This window comes from Pteropus medius, unplaced genomic scaffold (assembly GCF_902729225.1).
Source record: "Pteropus medius unplaced genomic scaffold, Ma_sr-lr_union100, whole genome shotgun sequence".
Taxonomy (NCBI): Eukaryota; Metazoa; Chordata; class Mammalia; order Chiroptera; family Pteropodidae; genus Pteropus; species Pteropus medius.
This window is the reverse complement of record NW_024349225.1, coordinates 8,194,492-8,215,199: the sequence shown is the minus strand read 5'-3', so window position 1 is coordinate 8,215,199 and position 20,708 is coordinate 8,194,492. Positions and strand designations below refer to the sequence as shown.

At 38.8% G+C, this 20,708-nt stretch overlaps 1 protein-coding gene and 1 pseudogene across 9 annotated transcripts in view; one reads left to right on the top strand and one right to left on the bottom strand.

Annotated features, from left to right (window-relative positions):
• AXDND1 (axonemal dynein light chain domain containing 1) overlaps positions 1-20,708 on the top strand; it is a 63,375-nt gene that overhangs the window by 39,450 nt on the left and 3,217 nt on the right. For 6 of the 9 annotated variants that reach the window (XM_039881367.1, XM_039881366.1, XM_039881362.1 and 3 more), the window contains 8 exons: positions 2,848-3,047; positions 3,764-3,860; positions 9,458-9,568; positions 9,855-9,968; positions 11,497-11,601; positions 12,475-12,557; positions 13,487-13,740; positions 15,958-16,340. In XM_039881367.1, the coding sequence (XP_039737301.1) occupies positions 2,848-3,047; positions 3,764-3,860; positions 9,458-9,568; positions 9,855-9,968; positions 11,497-11,601; positions 12,475-12,557; positions 13,487-13,740; positions 15,958-16,046 (1,053 nt within the window). In that variant the 3' untranslated portion in view covers positions 16,047-16,340. Of the gene's footprint in view, positions 1-2,847; positions 3,048-3,763; positions 3,861-9,457; positions 9,569-9,854; positions 9,969-11,496; positions 11,602-12,474; positions 12,558-13,486; positions 13,741-15,957; positions 16,341-17,343; positions 18,462-20,628; positions 20,698-20,708 lie in introns of those variants that run through there. The other 3 variants (XR_005656972.1, XR_005656973.1, XM_039881364.1) reach the window with 3 other exon arrangements.
• LOC120617845 (uncharacterized) lies at positions 8,123-8,241 on the bottom strand (annotated as a pseudogene).

The following is a 20,708-nucleotide window of genomic DNA, read 5'->3' as shown; positions in this document are numbered from 1 at the left end:
TGGCTCATTTTGCTTAGCATGATTATCTTGAAGTCCATCCATGTTGTCACAAATGGCTGTATTTCATCTCTTCTTATGGCTGAGTAATATTCCATTGTATATGTGTACCACAGCTTTTTTAGCCAATCATTTATCGTAGGACACTTCAGTTGCTTCCATGTCCTGGCCACTGTGAATAATGCTGCTATGAACATCGGTGTACAAATATCTTTTCAGATATGGGTTTTCAAGTCTTTGGGGTAAATATCCAGTAGAGGGATTGCTGAATCATATAGTAAATCAATTCTTAGTTTTTTGAGGAACCTCCATACTGTTTTCCATAGTGGTGGTACAACTATTTCAAAATGGCAAAGTTTGTCCTTTTTTCATCTACCATTCATTTTCCTTTCTGCTCCATTTTCTTACCTCCAGTTTTTTAGGGGGTTTTTTGTTTGTTTGTTTTTTGTTTGTTTGTTTGTTTTGTTGTTTTTTGGATTTTTTTTTGTTTTTTTGCCCTTTATGCCCCTACTCCACCTAATCTGTGCTTCTTAGCAATCTACAACAGTGATCTTTAAACATTTTCTTATCATGTACCTCCATCAGCAAAAAGCCTTTGAGCAAGTATTTCTAACTTACATGCCAAAAGTATCCTAGGACTGACCTGTTTTTTACGTTATAAAACATATACAAATGATCGAAAGAGATGAAATAAATAATATTTAAAAATAATTTTTAATAATGGTTAAAAATTGATGTGATTGAACAGGCTTCATAATTTTTTATAATTATAGGTTAATACTTAGTGATAAAGCCACTGAAGTTCAGTTTATTTCAGTATTTTTTTTTAAAGGACTCTCGTTGTTGAAACGATAGTTCACAAAGAAACATGAATCCAAATTGAAGAAGTGCATTCTTACAGTATTTATTAAATAATAATATCATTTTTCAATTTCATTAATCCTATGTAAGTTTTTATTAATTGGCTGGTAAAATTTTTCATCAACCATGTCAGTCAATTGTTCTTGCAAACATTAGACAATGTGGCGTTTCTATATTTTTACAAAAGATTCCCCAGTCAATTGAAATATTTTGTTTGTAAGATTTAAAAACAGTGATCTTTTAATATTTTCTTATCATGTAAGATACTTATTTCTAGATTTTCAAGTATTTAAATTTGAGAGTTTTAAAAAGTGAGCCATGTGTCATTTTCACACCAAGATGGAAAATCTTCTAACTATCCATTTTTTAAATGACCCCTCCAAAAATAAATTTCTTTTACTCATTGTTAAACATCACTTATATTTTGAAGGGACAAATTAAGTGTGTATGTGTATTTTTTAAAAATATCAGTGAAGAGGTGGCTAAGTAGCCACTCGTCATCCCTGAAAAGATTAGTAAATTTGGAACAAGTCTTTTTATAAAAGAAAAACAATTTATCTTAAAACTTCTCTTAAGAATTTTGTATCAGAATCACAGCAAATCTTTGTTTTATTATAAAAATTATTTAATTAAAAGAATTTTTACATATCTTGTGAAAGTAAAAGAATACTCTTACATGTTTAATTTAATTCTGATTTTAAATTCACCTATAACCTATTGCATGACCTTGATTCTACCATTTACTCTCTCTAATGTAATTTTGAAATGAAGATAATACATATTTCTATTTATTTCATAAGTGTGGTCCAAGCATGGATTAGTATTTTATGTAAGCAAAAACGAGTTCTTTCAGTGACAGTGTAATCCAGGCTATTAGTATATGAAAGAACAGTTAAGAATTTATTTAATTGAGAAGCAGCAGGGGCTTAGCTAGTGGAATGTGAGGGGGATATACCTTTGATTTCTGAAAGAGAGTAGCAGTCTTTTTAACTGATTCTCAGGAACAGTTGCCCTTTACAACATTGCTTGAAGTCATTAACATCTTCCTTTTGAGGGAGAAAGTGTGCGTTTTAGTACTGGATAGACTGCCAAATTTAATTCTTCATTTAACAAGCATTTAATAAGCACTTACTCCCCGCTAAATATATTGAAGGATAAAATTATGGCCCTTAGAGAGGCTAATTGAGGAGACAGATGTGCAAACAATTATAATAGAGAAATGTACAAAGTGCTATAGAAACGTAGGAAAAGGAGCAAATTAAAACCAGTGGAAGTTAAAAATTGTCTTCTCAGAGTAGATCATATATGAGCCTAGAAGAATACTTACGAACTCACCAGAGAAGGGATAAGGCATTTGAAGAAAACAGTGTTTGACATTTACGTTTCGTAAAGGTTTTCGCATTTTATTTCTGGGACCCAGAACCTAACGTAGAGGTTCTCAAACTTTCACGGTGCCCTTTGTGCCCCAGCATTTTCATACTCCTCAGCCAAAAGAAATACCACCCAGTTCAGTTTATTAAGTAGGTTGGTTCAAACAGCTTACTAAGTATGTCCTAACAACTTAGTAGCTGTTTGGAAGAGTAATAATGTGTTAAAATAAAACAAGGAGGTCATTGGACTAAAGTAGCTCCACTGCCTTTGGTAGTCTGTGTAAACAAACCATGTCACTGTTGTTTTCCTCAAGGATTTAAATCCCATGGCATCCTTGACAGTCCACTGCTGAGCCCCGGGGTACCTTGGCACACAGTTTGGGAACTTCAGCTTTCATACCCTTGACCAAGCTAAAGGAAGAGGGTCATTGAATGTATATTAAGCAAAAGAAAATAAAGTTATAGTAGCTGAATAGCGATGATTTAATTTTATTAAGAAAGATGGTGTTGTTGAAAATTGGACACAGGTATGATCATTTCTATTTTTAAATTCGGTATAGTTTTTACTGTTCAATTTATTTTAAAATGGGTCGTTTGTATGGTAATAATTTTTTAACAGGTGGATGAATTGCATATATCTATGATCCAGTGGATGGTAAACTTGCTGATTTTAATGGTACCTGACTTTACTGACCAAGACACCCTCCTGAAGTTGGAGGAGGAAAGTGATGAAAACCATGATGTGGGAGTAGCAAAGTTAGAGCTAGAGGCAACTGCCCTGGCGAAAAAGTTGGCCCAATACTCCACCTACTTGATCAGGTAAAACTACCTGTTTATTTTATTCTTTTGAAGATTAAATGCGACACAAAGCAGAGGAGAGGACAGTTAAGTAGCTGCAATGAGGGATTATTTTAAAATCTCGAAAGGAGTACTAGTTCAGTTTTTAAACTAGCTCCAACACTGTCCAGGTGGAATATGAGATTTTGGCGTCTCCCCAGTGACTTTAGAATTCTTTTGGAAAACAGTGTTAGCATAGGCAGGATGGGAAGTATGTACAGATGTAGGAGCGAGAATCAGTAAAAAACAAAAAAGCCCACTGGCATAAGTAAAATACATCTTGCGCTTTTGCACATACTGGGGACATTTATGAAGAAGCTTGTAGTTTCGACCAAAACATCTCTTAAAAAAAAAAAATGAAGAAAACCTTTATATCTGAAAAACTAGAGGATTCCCACCAAATAGATATGAGGTCTGAAAAACGAATGTATTAACTGGTAAGCATACTATTACCGATTACTTCAAATTTGGGGGAGTAGCTTTTATCATCTAGCCGATTTCCCCCTTCATATCCATTCAAAGTTGCCAGTGGTCAAGAGTGGGAAAGGAATGGAGGGGAGAAAGAGGACAAGGGTGAAAAACTGAGAAAGAGACAAACTATACTGTTTGCTGAGTCAGTGGCTTCATTATCATGGTAGACTTCTACTTAGGGGAGGAGCCAGCATGCTGTGTGTATATGTGTGTGCTTTTTTTTCCAGTTGTTGCAAAGGGATGGTAACAGCGATGGCTCTGAGTATAGCTGGCAGCTTACAAAAAAATCCTGCTAAGGAACTTCACGACCTGGATCAGATGAAGGTAAGAGCTCTGTTTTCCCTTTTTGTTTTGTTTGTTTTGAACGGACTTTTTAGGTTCAACTGATTTACAACAGACTACACAAATTTAAAGGGTACAATCTGATCATTTTTAAAATGTGCACACACCTGTAAAGTGATTACTACAATAAAAAAGGAACACATGCAACACATTTCTTTATATATTCTTGTTACAAGTCTTTTATTAATTATGTGATTTACAAATATTTTCTCTGTCTGTGACTTGTCTTCTCAACAATATCTTTCAAGAGAGGAAGGTCTTAATTTTAATGTTCAATTTATTTTTTTTTCTTTTTATCAATTTTTGGGTATTATATCTAAGAAAATTTTTGAACAATAACATCATGAAGATTTTCTCCTATAAATATTATAGCTTTAGGCTTTATATTCAGGTCTGTGACCCATTTTGAGTTAATTTTTTTCATGCATGGTGCCAGGTATGGGATGAAATTCATTTTCTGGCATTTGGATATCCAGTTGTTTAAGCACCATTTGATGAAAAGGCTATCTTTTATTGAGATGCCTTTGCCTCTCTGTTGAAAACCTCTTCACTCTATATGTATGGGTATTATTCTGGACATTCTGTTGTGTTCCGTTTGATCTATTGTCAACATTGTCACATTATCAAACTGTCTTGATACCTGTAGTTTTATAATAAGTTTTGAACTCAAGTAGTGTAAATCCTCCAAATGTGTTCTTTTTCAAGATTGATCAATTTCTCCAAAAAAGCCTGTTTAGATATTGATTATAATTACATATTATCTATTGGTTAATTCATGGAGAATTGACTTCTTAACCATATAGAATCTTTGGATTTTTGAACGTTATATATCTCTTAATTTATTTAAGTCATTTATTTCTTTCAACAAAGTTTTATAGTTTTCAGTGTACAGGTCTTACACATATTTTATCATATTTATCCCTAAGGATTTCATATTTTGCTACTGTTATAAATGACAGTCTTTTATAATTTTAATTTCTCATTATTCGTTGCTAGTATATATAATTATAATAGCTTTTAAAAATATGTTGATCTCATATCCTGTCACCTTGCTGAACTCACTTATTTCTCTAAGAGTTTTTTTTCAGATTCATTAAAATTTTTTATGTTCACAATCATATCACCTGCAGATAGGGACAGTTTCACTTCTTCTTTTCCAATCTATATGCCTCATATTTCTTTTTTTCTTTTTCCTTATTTCACTAAGTAGACTCTCCAGTACCAGGTTGAATAGAAGTGGTAAGAGCAGATATCCTTGCCTTGTTCCATCTTAGGGAAAAGGCCTTTATTCTGTCATTTTTAAGTGTGATATTAGCTGTAGGTTTTTTACAGATGCCCTTTTTCAGATTGAGGAAGTTCCTTTCTATTCCCTGTTTGCTGGGAAAATTTTTAAGTCAAGAATGAATGTCAGGTTTTATTAAATCATTTTTCTGCATCTACTGAAGTGGTCATTTGAATTTTCTTTTTTATTCTTTTAATATGGTGAATTACATCGATTTTTAATTGAGTGTTAAACCAACCTTGCATTCTTGTGATAAACCCCACTTGATCATTTTGCATTATCTCATGTATTGCTAAATTCAATTGGTTAAAATTGAATTGGTTTAAAAATTTTGTTTTGATATTCATGAGTGATATTGATTGTATAGTTTTGTTTCATTTTGTAATCTTTGGTTTTGATAGCAGAGTGATGCTGGCCTCTTAGGAATGAGTTGGGAGGTATTCTTCCCGGCAGACTAAACTGAACAGTCTCTTGGAGCTTGCGGCCCTCCCTCACTGTGCACCTAGAAGTGTGCTCACATCTCAGGCCTGCCGCCACCAGCCCCGGCTGCTACCCTTTCAAGGGCACATCAAACTAGTTTGTAGCTCTACGGTTCCCCCAGTGGTGGAGATCCCGGTTTTGGCAGGTCAGATCTGCCATTGACAGTAGTGGGAACTCACTGGCCTGTTCCATGATACACCTTCGTCCTCATTTACTTGAACGGGGTAGAGCTCTGTACAGTGAGACCATGTTTCCAGGTAAAGGCAGTTTTAGAATGAAGACTTCAGGATGCTTTCATGTGTACCTCCCCATTAAAGTTAAGGCTATAGCAGTATGGGGGGGGCATTATTGTGAGGGGCCCTTCCTGAAGGGACCTTGGGGATCTATATAAAACCATCCATGTTAGGAGATTTTGTGGGAGCTTGGTGAAATGGGCCATTCATTGCCTGCTCTGGCAGGGCCTGACCATCTCTTTGAGAACCCACACTTTCCACCAGGCTGCTGAGGTCTTCTGTTAAGCTCTTTTCTATGTACTAACCCTTTGCTAGCGACTGCAGGGAAGTGTTATCAGAGGAGGCCAAGAATCCGCTCTCATACCAGCAGTAAGACTAACTGATCCCATGCTTGGGCCTTTTTTCCTACCAAATGTGCATGTCCCTCCCCCTTCAAAGCCTGAGACTGAGGCCTTTCGAGGGTACATCAAACTAATTTGTAGCTCTACAGCACCCCCGTGCCCTGGGAGTAAAGAAAAATGAATGTGTAGTTACCTTTACATTAGGGTTATCTTAATTTTAAATTCATCCCTATTCTTGACTGCTACTGTCTTCCCCTGATCTCCTGGACAGCCTCTGTGGTACATAAGACTTTATGACATCAGACTCTGGGACTCCTATGGCTTCATTTGTATCCCACAAGGTGAAGAGGAGAAGATGGTCTTCTAGGGAAGCTTTGTCTAATGTGGGTATACTGTGATGCTGTGTGGCTTGTGCCACATCCCAGTCACATTCTATCAGTTAAGAATAACATCTTGCCAACCTACTGGACTCATATTTGGATGATATTAGTGATAGTTTTCCACAATCTAATATTTCTTGGGCTCTCTTTCCAATAAATGAGAGTTGCATGATGCTGGACAGGATTCTGGAGTCGGAGTCCTCTTAACTAAGTATCTTTTAGAATTTGATGATGGACCAATTGTTCTTACTCCACTCTCCCATTGTATATGCCTAAATGACTTCTCAAGAAGTCTTAGGGATTATCTAGTTCTGCAAGACCGTTGCTAGGTACCCTGTTTATTTCCTAAATGATCTTGGTATATCTTGATTCAGTCTGACCTCACAGCTGAGCTACAGTTAAATGCTGGAGGTCATTTTCTAAGAGGATTCAGTTCTAGGGATCCTTGCTCTTGTGCCTATTTCTGAAAGAAGTTGGTCTCAGTGCTTATCAGCTGCTCTACTTGGGAGAAAGAATTGCTTGTCATTAAGACTTCATTTGATGCTTGGAAGCACTGAGTCAAAGAGTCCTAGCACCCACTGAGAATATACTGGGACTATTGCAGCCTAGACCAACTGCTGACAGCCTAGAAACTTAGCCCCCAATAAGTTAGATGTCTTTTTTCAAGTGCTTTATGTTGACCATCTGTAATGTTCCGGTATCTAGAATTAGAGTTATTGATGCCCTGGAGTTTAGTCATAATCTGAGCATGTGGCAAATGACTTAGAAGGATCTCTGAGATAAGCTTCAGCAGGCCAAGACTGGTAAAAGACACACATTGACCAGCACCTGATAGTTCTGAGAACGTATGGGAGGAAAATATCTCCTCTCAATATCAAATACCCACCATGATGTAAATGAGAGGACTTCTAGCTTGGGGGCCTTCAAGCTGACTCCTGGCTGCAAGTGACTCCCTCCATGCCATTCTTTCCCACCTCTGCCCTGTGTGATTTATTAAGATCCTGCTGCCAACCTTGGGCTGCAGTAACCTCTTTTATGTCACCCAAGTACAATTGCCAGTTCCAGGATTTGGCCCTCCTAAACTATGACTTTGAAGAGGAGTGTTGGGGGCTTGCCTCTTGCAGTGTTCCAGTTAACTCAGGGAAGTTCCAGCTATCCCACCTTTTGGAAGAGACCTGGGGATGTTAGATTCTTAACTCCATTACCACCATAGTCTTACCACTGGTACCCTATAAAAGACTATCTCCTATAGTCAGTCTTCTCATCCTCCTGCTTTTGATCCACTACAATAGGCTTAACATTTAGGGCCATCTCTTGCTGCTTAAATCCTCCAAGGGTCCCAGAGGTGAATTTAAGTCCTGTTCACACCAGAAGGATTTATTAACATAGCCCCAGATCAGGCTTTATTAAAATTAAATAAGACTATTGATGGAAGAAGGTCCACAGGTATCGATTAGCAACTGAGCTATCCTGGTCTAGAGCTGATCAAAGGTGATGTTGAAGGTTTTTTTGTTTTGTTTTGTTTTTACGCCTACGACACCTGGTCTTCCTAGGTGGTCTCCCATCCAAGTACTAACCAGGCTTGACCCTGCTTAGCTTCCGAGATCAGACAAGATCGAGCGTGTTCAGGGTGGTATGGACGTAGACTGAAGGTTTTGAAAGAAGACTTGCTTAACTTTGAGGAAAACTTGCTTAACTCTATAGATTACCACAAAACGTTCATCAAAAGACTCCTACTGATTTTTCTTCTATCAGAAGTGTTATGATGATGGTATTTTCAATGTCTCAGAAGTTTATAAGAAAATGACTAGGATCTCTGTTAGAATGCAAATTCAACTAGAGAATAGTTTATTTCTCATGAATGATATATTAACTGAAGAAATAAAGTTTCAAAAATATTATTTTCAACATTAACTAGTGCTTTGTTCTAGTTACAATAAAGAAAGTTAAATAATGTATGCATCAAATTTTGTAGCCAGAAGGATCCTTAGGGGCAGTGGCATGATGGAGACTCACATTGGCTCACAAGAACTACCTGTGCATACCCCTTCCCAGCTCCACATTCAGTGCTTATTAACTGAATTGATGACTGTCATTGGAAATGCCATGGTAGGAGTATTTTTACCATGGAAATTAGCAAGTGCTACAGATTAGGGCTCCCCCTCACCAAGACGGTGATTACCAGTTTCCTACTACATAAGGGTCACCTAAAGTAAACCACGACTTCATTTGTTTTTGATAGATGAAGACTATTAAGAGTTTATCCAAGAAGCCACAACTAATTAGGTGAATTTAGACTAGAACTCAATTCTTTCACATTTCTTGTTTGATCCTCTTTCTGATATGCAATAAGACATCATCCTAACCCTCTGAATCCAGAGTTTAAACTTATCAGTGACATTGACTAAGCTCTGGTAAACTTACTCTTTAGACTTCAGTTTCCTTATGTATAACATAAGGGTTTGGATTTGATTTCTACAGTTTTCTGGCTCTGACGTTTCATAATAATTTCACGGTTAAAAATAAGTCTAGTAATGAGAAAAATGTAAGACATAATACTGCTTTTTATGGTTAACCGTGCTGACTTAAACTGGGTCGCTATTTTGCCTCATGGAACAGTGTTTTGGTGGTTGAAGTGACCTGATCTCCTTCTCCAGAGAAGATAGTTTCCTAATATATCTTTTAAACATTGAAGCCAGATCTTAGCTGTTAGGAGATCTTGGTAAAGTACATGTAGTTTCTATTACTGAATTATACTTAGAGGAATTGTATTTAGCAGCTCCTCAGTAGGTATGAGTGAATACATGAGTTGATGTAATCTGATTTTTTTTCTGCTTAATAATGTCTTTTGTCTCTTTTTCAGAAAGAATGTTATGAGTGGATCACCACATGCTCTCACCTCCTTTCTGGAATGAAAGGCAGAAAAATAAAGTTATTGACAAACGAAGAAAAAGAATACCTATTTGAAGAAGAGGTATTTGTCATGTGTTAGCATTGCTCATTATTCAGGTTATTCTTGGGTTTTAATAGGTGAAGGTTCAGTGACTTTTCCCAATCAATGTTCTGAATATTGATTTATTGAACTATAAGCTTCTTAAAGGCAGGAACCGTTCTTATTAACCTTTGTATCCTTATCACTGGCACAGGGCTCACTTGTAGGATTAGTGCCCATTAAATATTTTTGAGTGAATCATTGCTAATATAGTATTAAAATATTTATATGCACTAAGTTATAATTATGATATTGTTTTATCTCACAGGACAGTGTAAAGGAATTTATTGAGTCTGAAGTAGACACACTTTTTAAAGAAGACGAAGAAGAAAGTAAGGAGGTTGAGAAACTTGAGAAAGAACAAGAAGAAGAGAAAGTAGAAGTAAGAATATTTAGTATTATTTTCTCCTATCCCTTTATATTTTTAAAGAAGATGGATAGATAGATAGATAGATAGATAGATAGATAGATGGATAGATGGATGGATATAGTTGAAAGTAGAAATAGATCATCTGGAATAAACACTTCAAATTCAACAAAATGCCTTTTCTCATATAGTTAACTATATCTGAAGACAGACTCATGGTTTTCTGAGGAAGGGGTGGGGGTGTCCTTTTTCCTTTCTAAATCCAACCATTTCGCATTAGCCTCATTCACACCTATACTGTTAACCATGTCATCAGTCTCTCACTGATGCTGTTCCTTTATAACTTCACTGCCAGATTTTTCAGACAGTAGTGTAAACACTGTGTTCCCATTTCTTCAGGTCCCGTTCTGAGCTGCCTTCCCCCGCTCCTCTCAAGCCCGTGTTCACATCTCTCTTCTCCTTACTCTGTCTTCACCCCTGTTGAGGCATTAGTGGTAATAACAACCCTTCCCAGGACACTTGTAATAGTAACAAAAATGCAATGATACACCAATAACTGAGTGCCTACCATGAGGTATATGCTTTGCACATGTTATTTCTTATATACAACACAACTTCAAGGTAAATAATACCACCCTCATTTTAGAGATAAAAGTGAAGATCAGAAAGGTTGACTGTCTTACCCAAAATCATGTAACTATGAGTAGCACAACCAGCATTCAAACCCAGATAAGTCCAGCAGAAGAGCTCTTGCTGATTCCTAGACTGACTCTTGTCTTTGGCTTTCACACTCATCATGATCACCTCACACTCTCTCTACTATCTTGACTTACTTCCCTGATGTTTCTTCTCTGCGAATAGTTTAAATGTTGGCATGACCCCACACTCTGACCTCGGCCCTCTACTCACGGGCCATGCAGGACAACAGAACAAGAATATTATACAACACTCGGGCCTCTTTTGACCAGCATTTTCTGTTTTATTTCTGGTACAGTGCTTGGCTTATAGAAGGCAAAAAAATTAATGGAAAACATTATTATTTGGCCACTAAATTCTGTCATACCTTTTGATTCTATAATGCATCGCCTCTTGTCCTCCTCTTGTGGCCTTAGATCAGGCCCCTTCCTCTCTATTTTACAAACTCCTATTTGGCCTTCCAACATCATTTTCTCTGTAGAAACCTCCCTGAGCATCTAGGCAGAATGGGGGACCCTTTTACAGGTACATGTGGCTCTTGGAACACACCTCTGTGCCAACAGTAGTCACACATACATAATTATTTTATTGCTTATCTCTCCTACTGTACTGTGAGTTTCTGAGATCTAAAAATCCTCTCTGTTTTTCTCACAGCTATCTCCCTTGTCCCCACTTCCCCAAACATACTAATTTAACACACAGCATTTGTTGTAAGTCTTCAGAGATGCTTGTTAAATGATTACAGCAAATGGAAAATGAAAGCCTCAGACGTGGCTCCAGGCAGCTTGCCATGCCGCTGTGTTACACACCAGCTCACTAACGGGTCCTCGGTATTTCTGTGCCATAGAAACCTTCAGCATCTCCAGAGAAGGAAAAACTCATTCGATTCATTGGAGAAGATGAAAATGTTCATTCCAGACCTCTGTTTGGAACAGATATGTTATTTTCCTGGGTATGTATCTGAAACCCAACTAGGAAATTCCAAATTAGAGGAAAAAAGCTAAGAAATTTAAGATTATGTAGACATGATATGGATATAGCCTAACTTTTATCTCCAAGAGGACCAGGCCCTTCTAAGAAATACATTTTTCAGATTTTGTTTTCTCCTAGCATCATCCCTAGAAAACTCTCATTCCAACAACACAGCAAACACTTTTCATTCTCTTCTGTAAACCTCATTTTAAAATCAGCATCTCCTCCCTTTCCTTAATCGAAGCTACGATGACCACATACATACCTCCATCCACAAGAATTACTGGGAAATTGGAAACCTTTGGACGGTAGTTATGGAAATTGAGCAGGAAAATAGCTTTAAAATTCCTCCACAGAAAGTTCTAGGTCTGTGTTAGAGGTCTTTTTCTTTCTTCGTATTTTCACCGCCTTGATATTAATTTCCTACAGAACTTACAAGATCTTATTGGATTTTGCAATGTTATATGCTTAGTGAAGTAAATTATTAATAAGATAAATATAGATAATTTCCTTGATCTTTAACTTTACTTATTAGGGAAATATGTGTATCCTTCTCTGTATTTTTTTAAACCTCTTTCGTTATTTTTTTTGTTATATTGTTTTCCCTGCTTCTTCTTTACAACTCTAATCAAATTTATGTCCCGTGAGTAATTTGGAAGCTGGTATGCTATTTGGCTACAGGCATTCCCTATTCTTTTTTTGATGTTAAGAGTGTTCTTAATTGTCTACTATATAAATATGGATAGTTAAAAAAAAAAAAGTCCTGGAAGCCTTGGTCCAGAACATCCTGGAAAAGTAGAGTATTAACTGTTGGAGCTTCCAGTTTATTCACAGTGGATATTTCCTTTGTCAGAGAGAATCAGCTAATCAAGGTACATTGGCCTCAAAGTATGTTGAAGCTATGGCTATAATTGAACACACGCAGAAGAAATTAACGTAAGTATGAGGTACCACGATGTAAGAAGACAAAGATGCTGGCCAGGAGGTTTGGCTGAGAAATCCACACTTCTCGGTTGACCTTTGGTTCTCCCGCTTCCTTCATCCTCACTAGCAGGATGAGCATCTCCAAATCTTCTGCTAGAATCAGTGAACTACACTGCCGTAGTAGGAACACTGTCCTCACCCAAAGTGGAAATGGGAGAAGGCAGAGTGTGTGTGTATGTCGGGGGATGGGGTGTTAAGATCGATCCAATTCAGTGGGTTTCTAGGAGATGAGCTAGAGAAATAAATGGAACAGGGAGAAATAACGGTGCGTAAGAAAGAATGTTTCATAACCCGAAAAGCAGGAGGGGCAATACAGTTCAGATGGCTGAGAATGCCAAGAGAGAAGCATGGCCACATAGACGTGCAACATGTGCTGTAGTAATTAAGAAGCACATCTCGAACTGGTTTTCTTGATTGTAAAATACGGTTTTAAAGGTACTGGAAAAGAAGGGAATGAAAAAAAAAAGACTGTTTCTCGGCACTTATGCTCAGGATTAAAATAAAAAAGAAGGGACACAATTGGATTTAGTTTGTTAGATCACACCGATGAAGAGAAGCCAAAATTAACTACTGAAAAGGGTTCCTTGGATATTGATGGAGAATTCCAAATACTCAAGTCAAATATCACTAAGAAATGATAAATCTGTCATATTCTTATATCACAGCATGACTGCGACTCTGACATTACCTCACAGGGTGGCTCCCCGGCCCCCAGGGCTCAGCTGGTCATTGGTGTCGCTGCCTCCCCTGTTTGTACCCTTCATCGTCAGATACATTCATCCAATCCCACTGCCTGTTTTATACAGTGAGTTTTATACATGAAACGTTCTTTTTCTAACTTTTTCATTTCATTGCGTTTCTCTGGACTTTGTTCACATCAGAGAAGTTGAAAACAGAGCCAGACAAGCAGAGGAGAAGTTCGATGATGTCAATGAGAAACTTCATTTTACCCTTATAAGAAATAAAGAACTGGAGGACATATTGAAGTCTAGAGAGGAGCCTGAAGGACAAGAAGAAAATGAAGGAGAAAAAAGAGGAGAAGGAGGAGAAGGTGGAGAAGGAGAAGAACATGAAGAAGAGGAAGAAGAAGAAGAAATCGGGCCAGCAGAAAGTTCCTCAAAATTTCTAAAGAAAGGTGAGGCTTGCTCTCTCATTTTGCTTTATTTAGGTTGTATTTATGAAAGAAAACTCAGTTGGGTGAGAAATACATTAGAATAGGGTCAATAAATTTAGGGTCGATCTACTAGTTTATATTTCTCATAGGATTGCACATACATTTAACCATATAACTATCTTATTTAGACAACTCACAAAAAAAGAAAAGGAAATGACTAACAATTATAGACTAATAAACTAACATGGGATACAATTTTTATTTATAAAATTGGCAAAGATTAAAATAATACATTGCTGGTCAGGAGGAGCAAAGTAGTTAGTTTTACAGAGACTTGTGCGTGGACAGACAGATAAAACCGTTTTGGAAAATAAGTCGAGAGTATGTATGGCTACGCCTTAAAAACAGGCATATACTTTGACCAAATAATTTCACTTTTGAGAATCTAGTCTAAGGAAATAATTCTAAATACAGAAAAAAATATAATGCACAAAGGTGTTTAGTATATCATTGTATATATGATAGGAGACAATAGAAACTCTCTAATCATGAAAGAAAGATTAAATAAATTATGATATATTAATATACCTGAATATTATATAACTATTAAAATGGTGTTTGCAAGGAGTTTATAATGACAGAGGAAATTCTTACGTTAACATATCAAATGCAAGAAATAGGATATGATTCAATTTTTTAAAGCTGGGAAAAAAGACCAGAAGTAAATATGCCCAAATATTGACAGGCATTGTTTCTCATTGATAGAATTTTCTGGGGAATTTTTGCCTTTATTTTCTGATACTTGTTGAAAATAATCTCCTTTATTCTACAGGAAAAGGCATTTGACTCTTCATTTTCTTATCTCTAATTAGTGCTATAACCCGCCCTCGAGCAGTTCCCAGTATCCCCACCATCGGAGGCTGTCTTTTTCTTTTTGCTTTCATCTTCGACCCGTGGTCTGTTCCCAGGACAACTCCTGGTGCAAAGGGTAGCACTGGGAAGATACCTCCTCTCTGATTTTCGCTGTCACCGCTATCTCCACCTATGCCCCCGAGAAAAGCGGTCAGCCAGCCCCTCACCGTCTGGTGCATCGGCACTGTTTGGAGGAAGAGTCTGGGCCCATTTTCTCTCCTGTTAATTCTGAACTGATAAGATATTAATTATTCCTCGTGTGACAGTCCTTTAGCTTTAGGTTTGACTGTATGCAAAATAATTTTTATGAGTTAAAAACATTTCATGTTCTCATACTGTGATAAAATTTCATTCTGATAATTTGAAAACTATTCTTTTGCCTGATTACAGAAAAATAAATATATACACCATACAGAAGGCTTACATGTTAAACTGGAGAGGTTATTTACCTCAATATAGAATGAGTGACTTTAGTTTTGTCTGTTTCCATAAAGGTCTTGGGGATTAGGTTAAACCCAGAACGAAAAAGTTTTAATAATTATAGGTAGAAAATAACTATATACAGTTTAATCCTCAGCCTGCAAACAATAACCTACACAGACACACAGCCACCCTTCCGTGCCTTTCAGACACCCATCAGAGTCATTCCCAGGGGGCTCAAATATGGAGGGCGAGAAGCCTGCAGAGCTTTGGGGAATTGGCTCCTAAGTAAGGCAGTTCCCATGCCATGCAGGTGACCAGAACGTTTATTCAGAAAATCCACTTAACAGCAGGGGTGTGAACAAGTGACCAAACGTGGGATGGAGGTGGCAGCAGCCTGTCAGAAGATTCACAGTGAGAAGTGTGATGCCATAGAGCAGCCAGGGGGAGCAGGCTTGGTGGCGGAAGGCCTCCTGCCCCTGACCCAAGGGTGGGGCTTGTGTAGGGTCTGCGTGCAAGAGACTGGAGAGAGGGAGGAGGGTGGGGGGCGGGGGAAGCAGGAATAGGTCTGGGAAGATTCTGGGCACTAGCTCTACTGGAACTTTTTTTCCACCAAACTCAGGGTAGGAGGACATGTTCTTCCTCTTCCTCGTCTCTCCTTGGCCACATAGTCCCTTTTTCGAGGATCCAGAACTCGGGCAGTTAACCGACTACACTAAAACTTGGGGGAAATGCATTCCGAATCCTAATAACCATTTTGGAGTCGAATTTTGGGCACAGAACCTCCTTGTAGCTTAGGAGTTTGTCAGGTAGAACAGAATTTTGAAAATGCCTCGGAAAGTAAAACACCTTTAGTAAATATGAGATAGTGTCACTACAGCACTCTAATTGTTTTTGTCTTTTCAGAGAGTCAGCACAAGGAGGGTGCTGTCAACACCAAATCCAAAATCCGGACTAAATCCAATAATAAAATGAAACCCAAGCAGCAGCCATAGTGCACGAGCATCCCCGTGGCTCCCCATCCCAGCTCTCTCTGTGCTGGTGAGCTGACAGTGCGGCTCGATCAGAGGGACCCCCTTTGCAAAAGTTCTTAGAAAAGCTGTGATGTACAAACCAAGAACATTTTCCTAACAGTCACAGTGATGGCATTGGCTTATTTCCCAAATTAAAAATAGCTGTGTAAAACTTTGCTAGCCTCTTCAATTGATTTTCTAATGGATTTGCAAAAAGTGTCTGTTTCTGTCAAGAAAATAATGCTTTTCAAAGACTTTGAACTCTGCAGAGAAGAATGGCAAATAAAAAAAAACATTTTTTCAGTTTAAAGAGAGGATCCTGGTAATGCTCTTAGGTTTCTGCAGCATGTTCAGATTTCTTATGATTTCAGGCATTCTTATGATTTATCTGATCTTCACAAAAACCCTACAAAGGAGGTGAGGGACATACTGTTATGCCCGTTTCTCGGAAGATCAAATGAAAGCCAAAATGGTTATAAAACTCCCCCAAGGTCACAGAGCTGGTCAACGTCAGAGCCTCCAGCTTGCTGGACCATGTCTAGATTGTTTGACAATAGCTGTGGGCCACCAGGTTATTGCTCAGATGGTTTTATACAGGGGTCAGTATTGCTGAAGATTCACCCCAAATTCTCATTGTTTGCTTTTATTGCTTTCTTTGCCCTGTTCACGACCTTGGATCTTTCTAGGTACTAGAGATGAACTAAAATTGCAAAAGTAAGTTGCAGATGACAAATACTGTTCTGGGCAGTCACTTAGCAGGAGTTCCTTCCTACCTCACTGCTTCTGAGTCACTTGCATTTGCTGTTATCTCTCCGGCTCTAAACAATTACGGTGAGATTTCTCACCTGCTTTTGCTCCACATACTTAGTGTTCCATTGGATCTGTCTCCTGAAATGTTAGGCCTTTGCCTATTCCTTAAGCCTCGGACACCCCACATCACCCCTGACTCCACAACCCCCAGCCTTGTTTAAGCCACACTCCAGGTAAGGCCTGCTCCTGGCCATCATCAAAGTGTGTGTGGGATGGGGAGTGCCTATGGTTTCTTCCACTAGTTAGTCTGCTCTTATGCCCAGTTCTGGTCAACATGTAAATTTCTCATTAGCTTGCCAGAGGGCTCATGCTTACATTAACCACCTGCTGGGGCATAGCCAGCCCTACCCTTTTGCTTTCCCAAGCAGATTCTTGGGTGATTCTAGCAAATTTGGGGTCTTTTGATGGGATTTCAGAATACTTTTTAATTCGTTTTTCAGAATAATTTTTTTTTTATTTCTCACTTCAGGGACCTTAGGAAGTTTGATGAGCAAGCCCCTCATCCACTAGGCCTGGCTCCACACCACACACCCAGACCTACACCATGCATGTGGGCACCATGTCATTCTCTCCCAAGAGATCTGGTCCTATGCTATGGTCCTATTGACTTGACCATGGGCAGGTCACTTGTCAGGTACTTTCTGACACGTATTGACTAGGTTTTCTTCTCACTCTTGGCCTTTCCAGCTAGAGATGAATGGCTGGAATGAATGGAAATATTGCTGGGAATTCTGCTTGCAGGCCCCAAAGCTCTAAAGTACTGCTTGCCTACTTCTGGAATTCCTCATAAGTGTGCTACCTACCAGCAAGTATTTCCCTACAGGAAGCAGAGGAGCAAATGCACTGACACACAAGCCACAATTCTGGAGGGCATCAGAACCCTCATAGTCCCAATAGACTCTTCCGAAGAACATGGAAGCAGCCAGGGGCAATCTAATGAAGAGCCTACTTAGCCATGCCGACATAGCCCTCCAGGGATATGGAACGTAGAGGCACTGGAAGAATGGCCTGCTGGACCTCCCAGGGGCAGGGAAGTCCCAACTACAGAGCTCTAGCCCTATCGTTTCAAGATCAGAGGCCATTTGAGATGCAGCACCTGGGTCTCAGGAGAAGACTTCCACGGCTGGGACCTTGCAGACGACACTCAGCTCACCTAGCTAGTCTCTGAAGAATTTGCCTTTGACTATTCACTACACCCTTTTACCTAGAACGGTTTCCTCACAACTTATCGCCATTATTTCCCTCCCATCAAGCCCTCCCACCCCACCAGCTGGTTGATACCTAAGACACGACGGACCATTCGAGCGGACCCAGAAGGTGCCCTCTGGCAAGCTAATGAGAAATTTACATGTTGACCAGAACTGGGCATGAGAGCAGACTAACTAGTGGAAGAAACCATAGGCACTCCCCAGGTATGTATGCTTTTGTTGAAAAGAACCATGCTACAAGGAATTATTAAATGTCATAAAAGCCATTCTTAGATTATAACCCTGGCATTCACTTCTCATTGTTCTGTTCCCGGTTCTGGTTATGCCTGAACCACATGACCCTACTTCCTTTTTCATGACTCATGCCAACATCTGCCAACCCGATATCAGGAACCATCAACATGGAGTGAAAAGTAACGAACAACCCTTGATGCCAACTTAACTCCAGCACTAGGACAATAAAAAATTCTCCCCACTTCAGGGCTGTTGTAATTGCCATTGACTCTTTAAATGGGCTGGACCCCGTGTGACCGTGCCTTGGCTGGTCCACGGAAGCAAACTGCAAACCCGAATAGAGCAGACATTTTAGGAAATGATCCAGGAGTTCCCCCAACTCTCATTCTATTCGTTGCTGCTTCCTAAGTGCTTGCTTTCCTCTCTGACACCATGCTCCTGGCTCTGGCAGATTTCATTAGCTGCCTTTGGCTCACTTGGATCTGGGTGCCTTTTGGATTCCACACTTTGTATTTTGGCACTTCTGCATGATTTAGAGCTTTGCCTGCTGCTTCGGCTTCAGAACCTCCCATCGCCTCCAGCAGAGACTACTCAGTCCATGGCCTTCAGCACTGCCACGGCCCCATTACCAAGTAAGGTCCTTGGGAGTAGGAACTAAGAAAACCTTCTCTTAACAGGATATGAAAACATTTTTTCAGAACTGGATGAAATAGGCTTTGGAACAAAATTGAAAATTATCTCAATAGATATAGTCATCTTATAAGCAGATCATGATATCAATAAATGTCTTTGGCGTGGTCGTATGACTATGTAGGTTTTGAAACCATCTAATAGTCCTGTATAATCTTGGGAAGATGGGTTGCTTGGCTAGGTTGTAGGGAATATAGCAAGGTTGGGCTAGAATGTGTGGTTTTCTAGCTGTGGGTGGAGATGAGGAGGTGGCCTGGAGACATGTGACAGAGATGACCCTAAGGTTGGCATCGTTATGTACTGCTGTACTACACTACTAGGGAGTTTGCGTTCTTTTTTTTAGAAGGCAGGAGGTGTGGCAGGGAGAAGTACTGAAGTGACTGAGGTAACAGGATAGGCAAAGCATCCTTGGTCTTGGGCTTTGTTTCTCTTAAACATAGTGAGAAAACAGCCTATCTCCAGCAGACTAAATGCTACAGAAGTTCCAAGGTCCACCGTTAGGAGGTCAGAATACATTTTCTCTCTCAAATAATATTCAGCAGGGTTTTACAGACTAACTTTCATAACGAAAACCCTTTTCGAGTGTTTTTATGCAAGATATTTAAAGTTCATCTAGAAATAGCAGGAACACATCTCCAGTATAAAATAATAACATTGGTTAACATGAAGAGTAAAGAGGCGGTTTGGAAGAGAGAGAAATCACCAAATAGCCCTGGGGGTCATTACCACCATTTCTTCCTGTTCCAGCAACGTGGAAATTCCCATTGTAAGCAGAATTTTACTAACATGATGATTTTAGTCATATTTTTGTAATATTAGTAATGTCTGTAATGTTACTGATGTTTTTAAGTTTATGGAGGATTCGCTATATATTTCAGTGTGCTTATTTACTTGGCTAACCTTTTTCTGTAGATACATAGTTCTAATTGTGTAAGACAAGTTAATGGATAATGCCATATTACAGAAATGTATTCATATTAGGGAATATCATCTGTACAAGATAAGACTACTTCAGGGCATGTATAGATCACAGAGTATTATTACTGTTTGAAAAATAAGCGGGCTGGCCAATTCTATACTGAAAACACATCGGCTCCATGTTTATAGTGATGCTTCCTCAGATTTTAAGCAACGTGTACCAGATAAAGGTTTTTTTTTCTTCATTTTATTTCTCTATTTTAAAAAAGAGTCTCCATAAAAAGAATTCCTTTTAAATTCTTTAATTAGGTGTGAATTTTATATCTAGCCTAAGTACATCTCTTTTACTCTCCTTTACTCGGGAACATTTAAGTGTCACTGTGGTGCAGGTATCAGGATTGGGTGTGAGAAATATGGGGTAAAGTGAATAAGGTTGAGTGTGGCTGGGGGAAAATGCTAAGAGGAGTTGATAGTATAGTTGGAGCGAAGCCTGCATCTTAAGTACAGGATTACGATAGAGTGTGATAAGCCCGTGCTAGGGGCGTGCAGAAAGGGCCGTGGGAACAGCACAGAGAGCAGACAGCATCTTCAGGAGTAGGACATAGACTAAAACTCTGTTTCATAATTACTCTGATTAAATGATCTACTGAAACTTGTCCTATGGCTTCTCGGTCATGACACGATTTCACTGTCTTCTCGCACAGATTGCTGCATTGTGACTTCATACGTTCCCAGGGCATTCCATGTGGCAGCCAAAGAAAGTGAGAGCAGAGCGCCCCCCTCG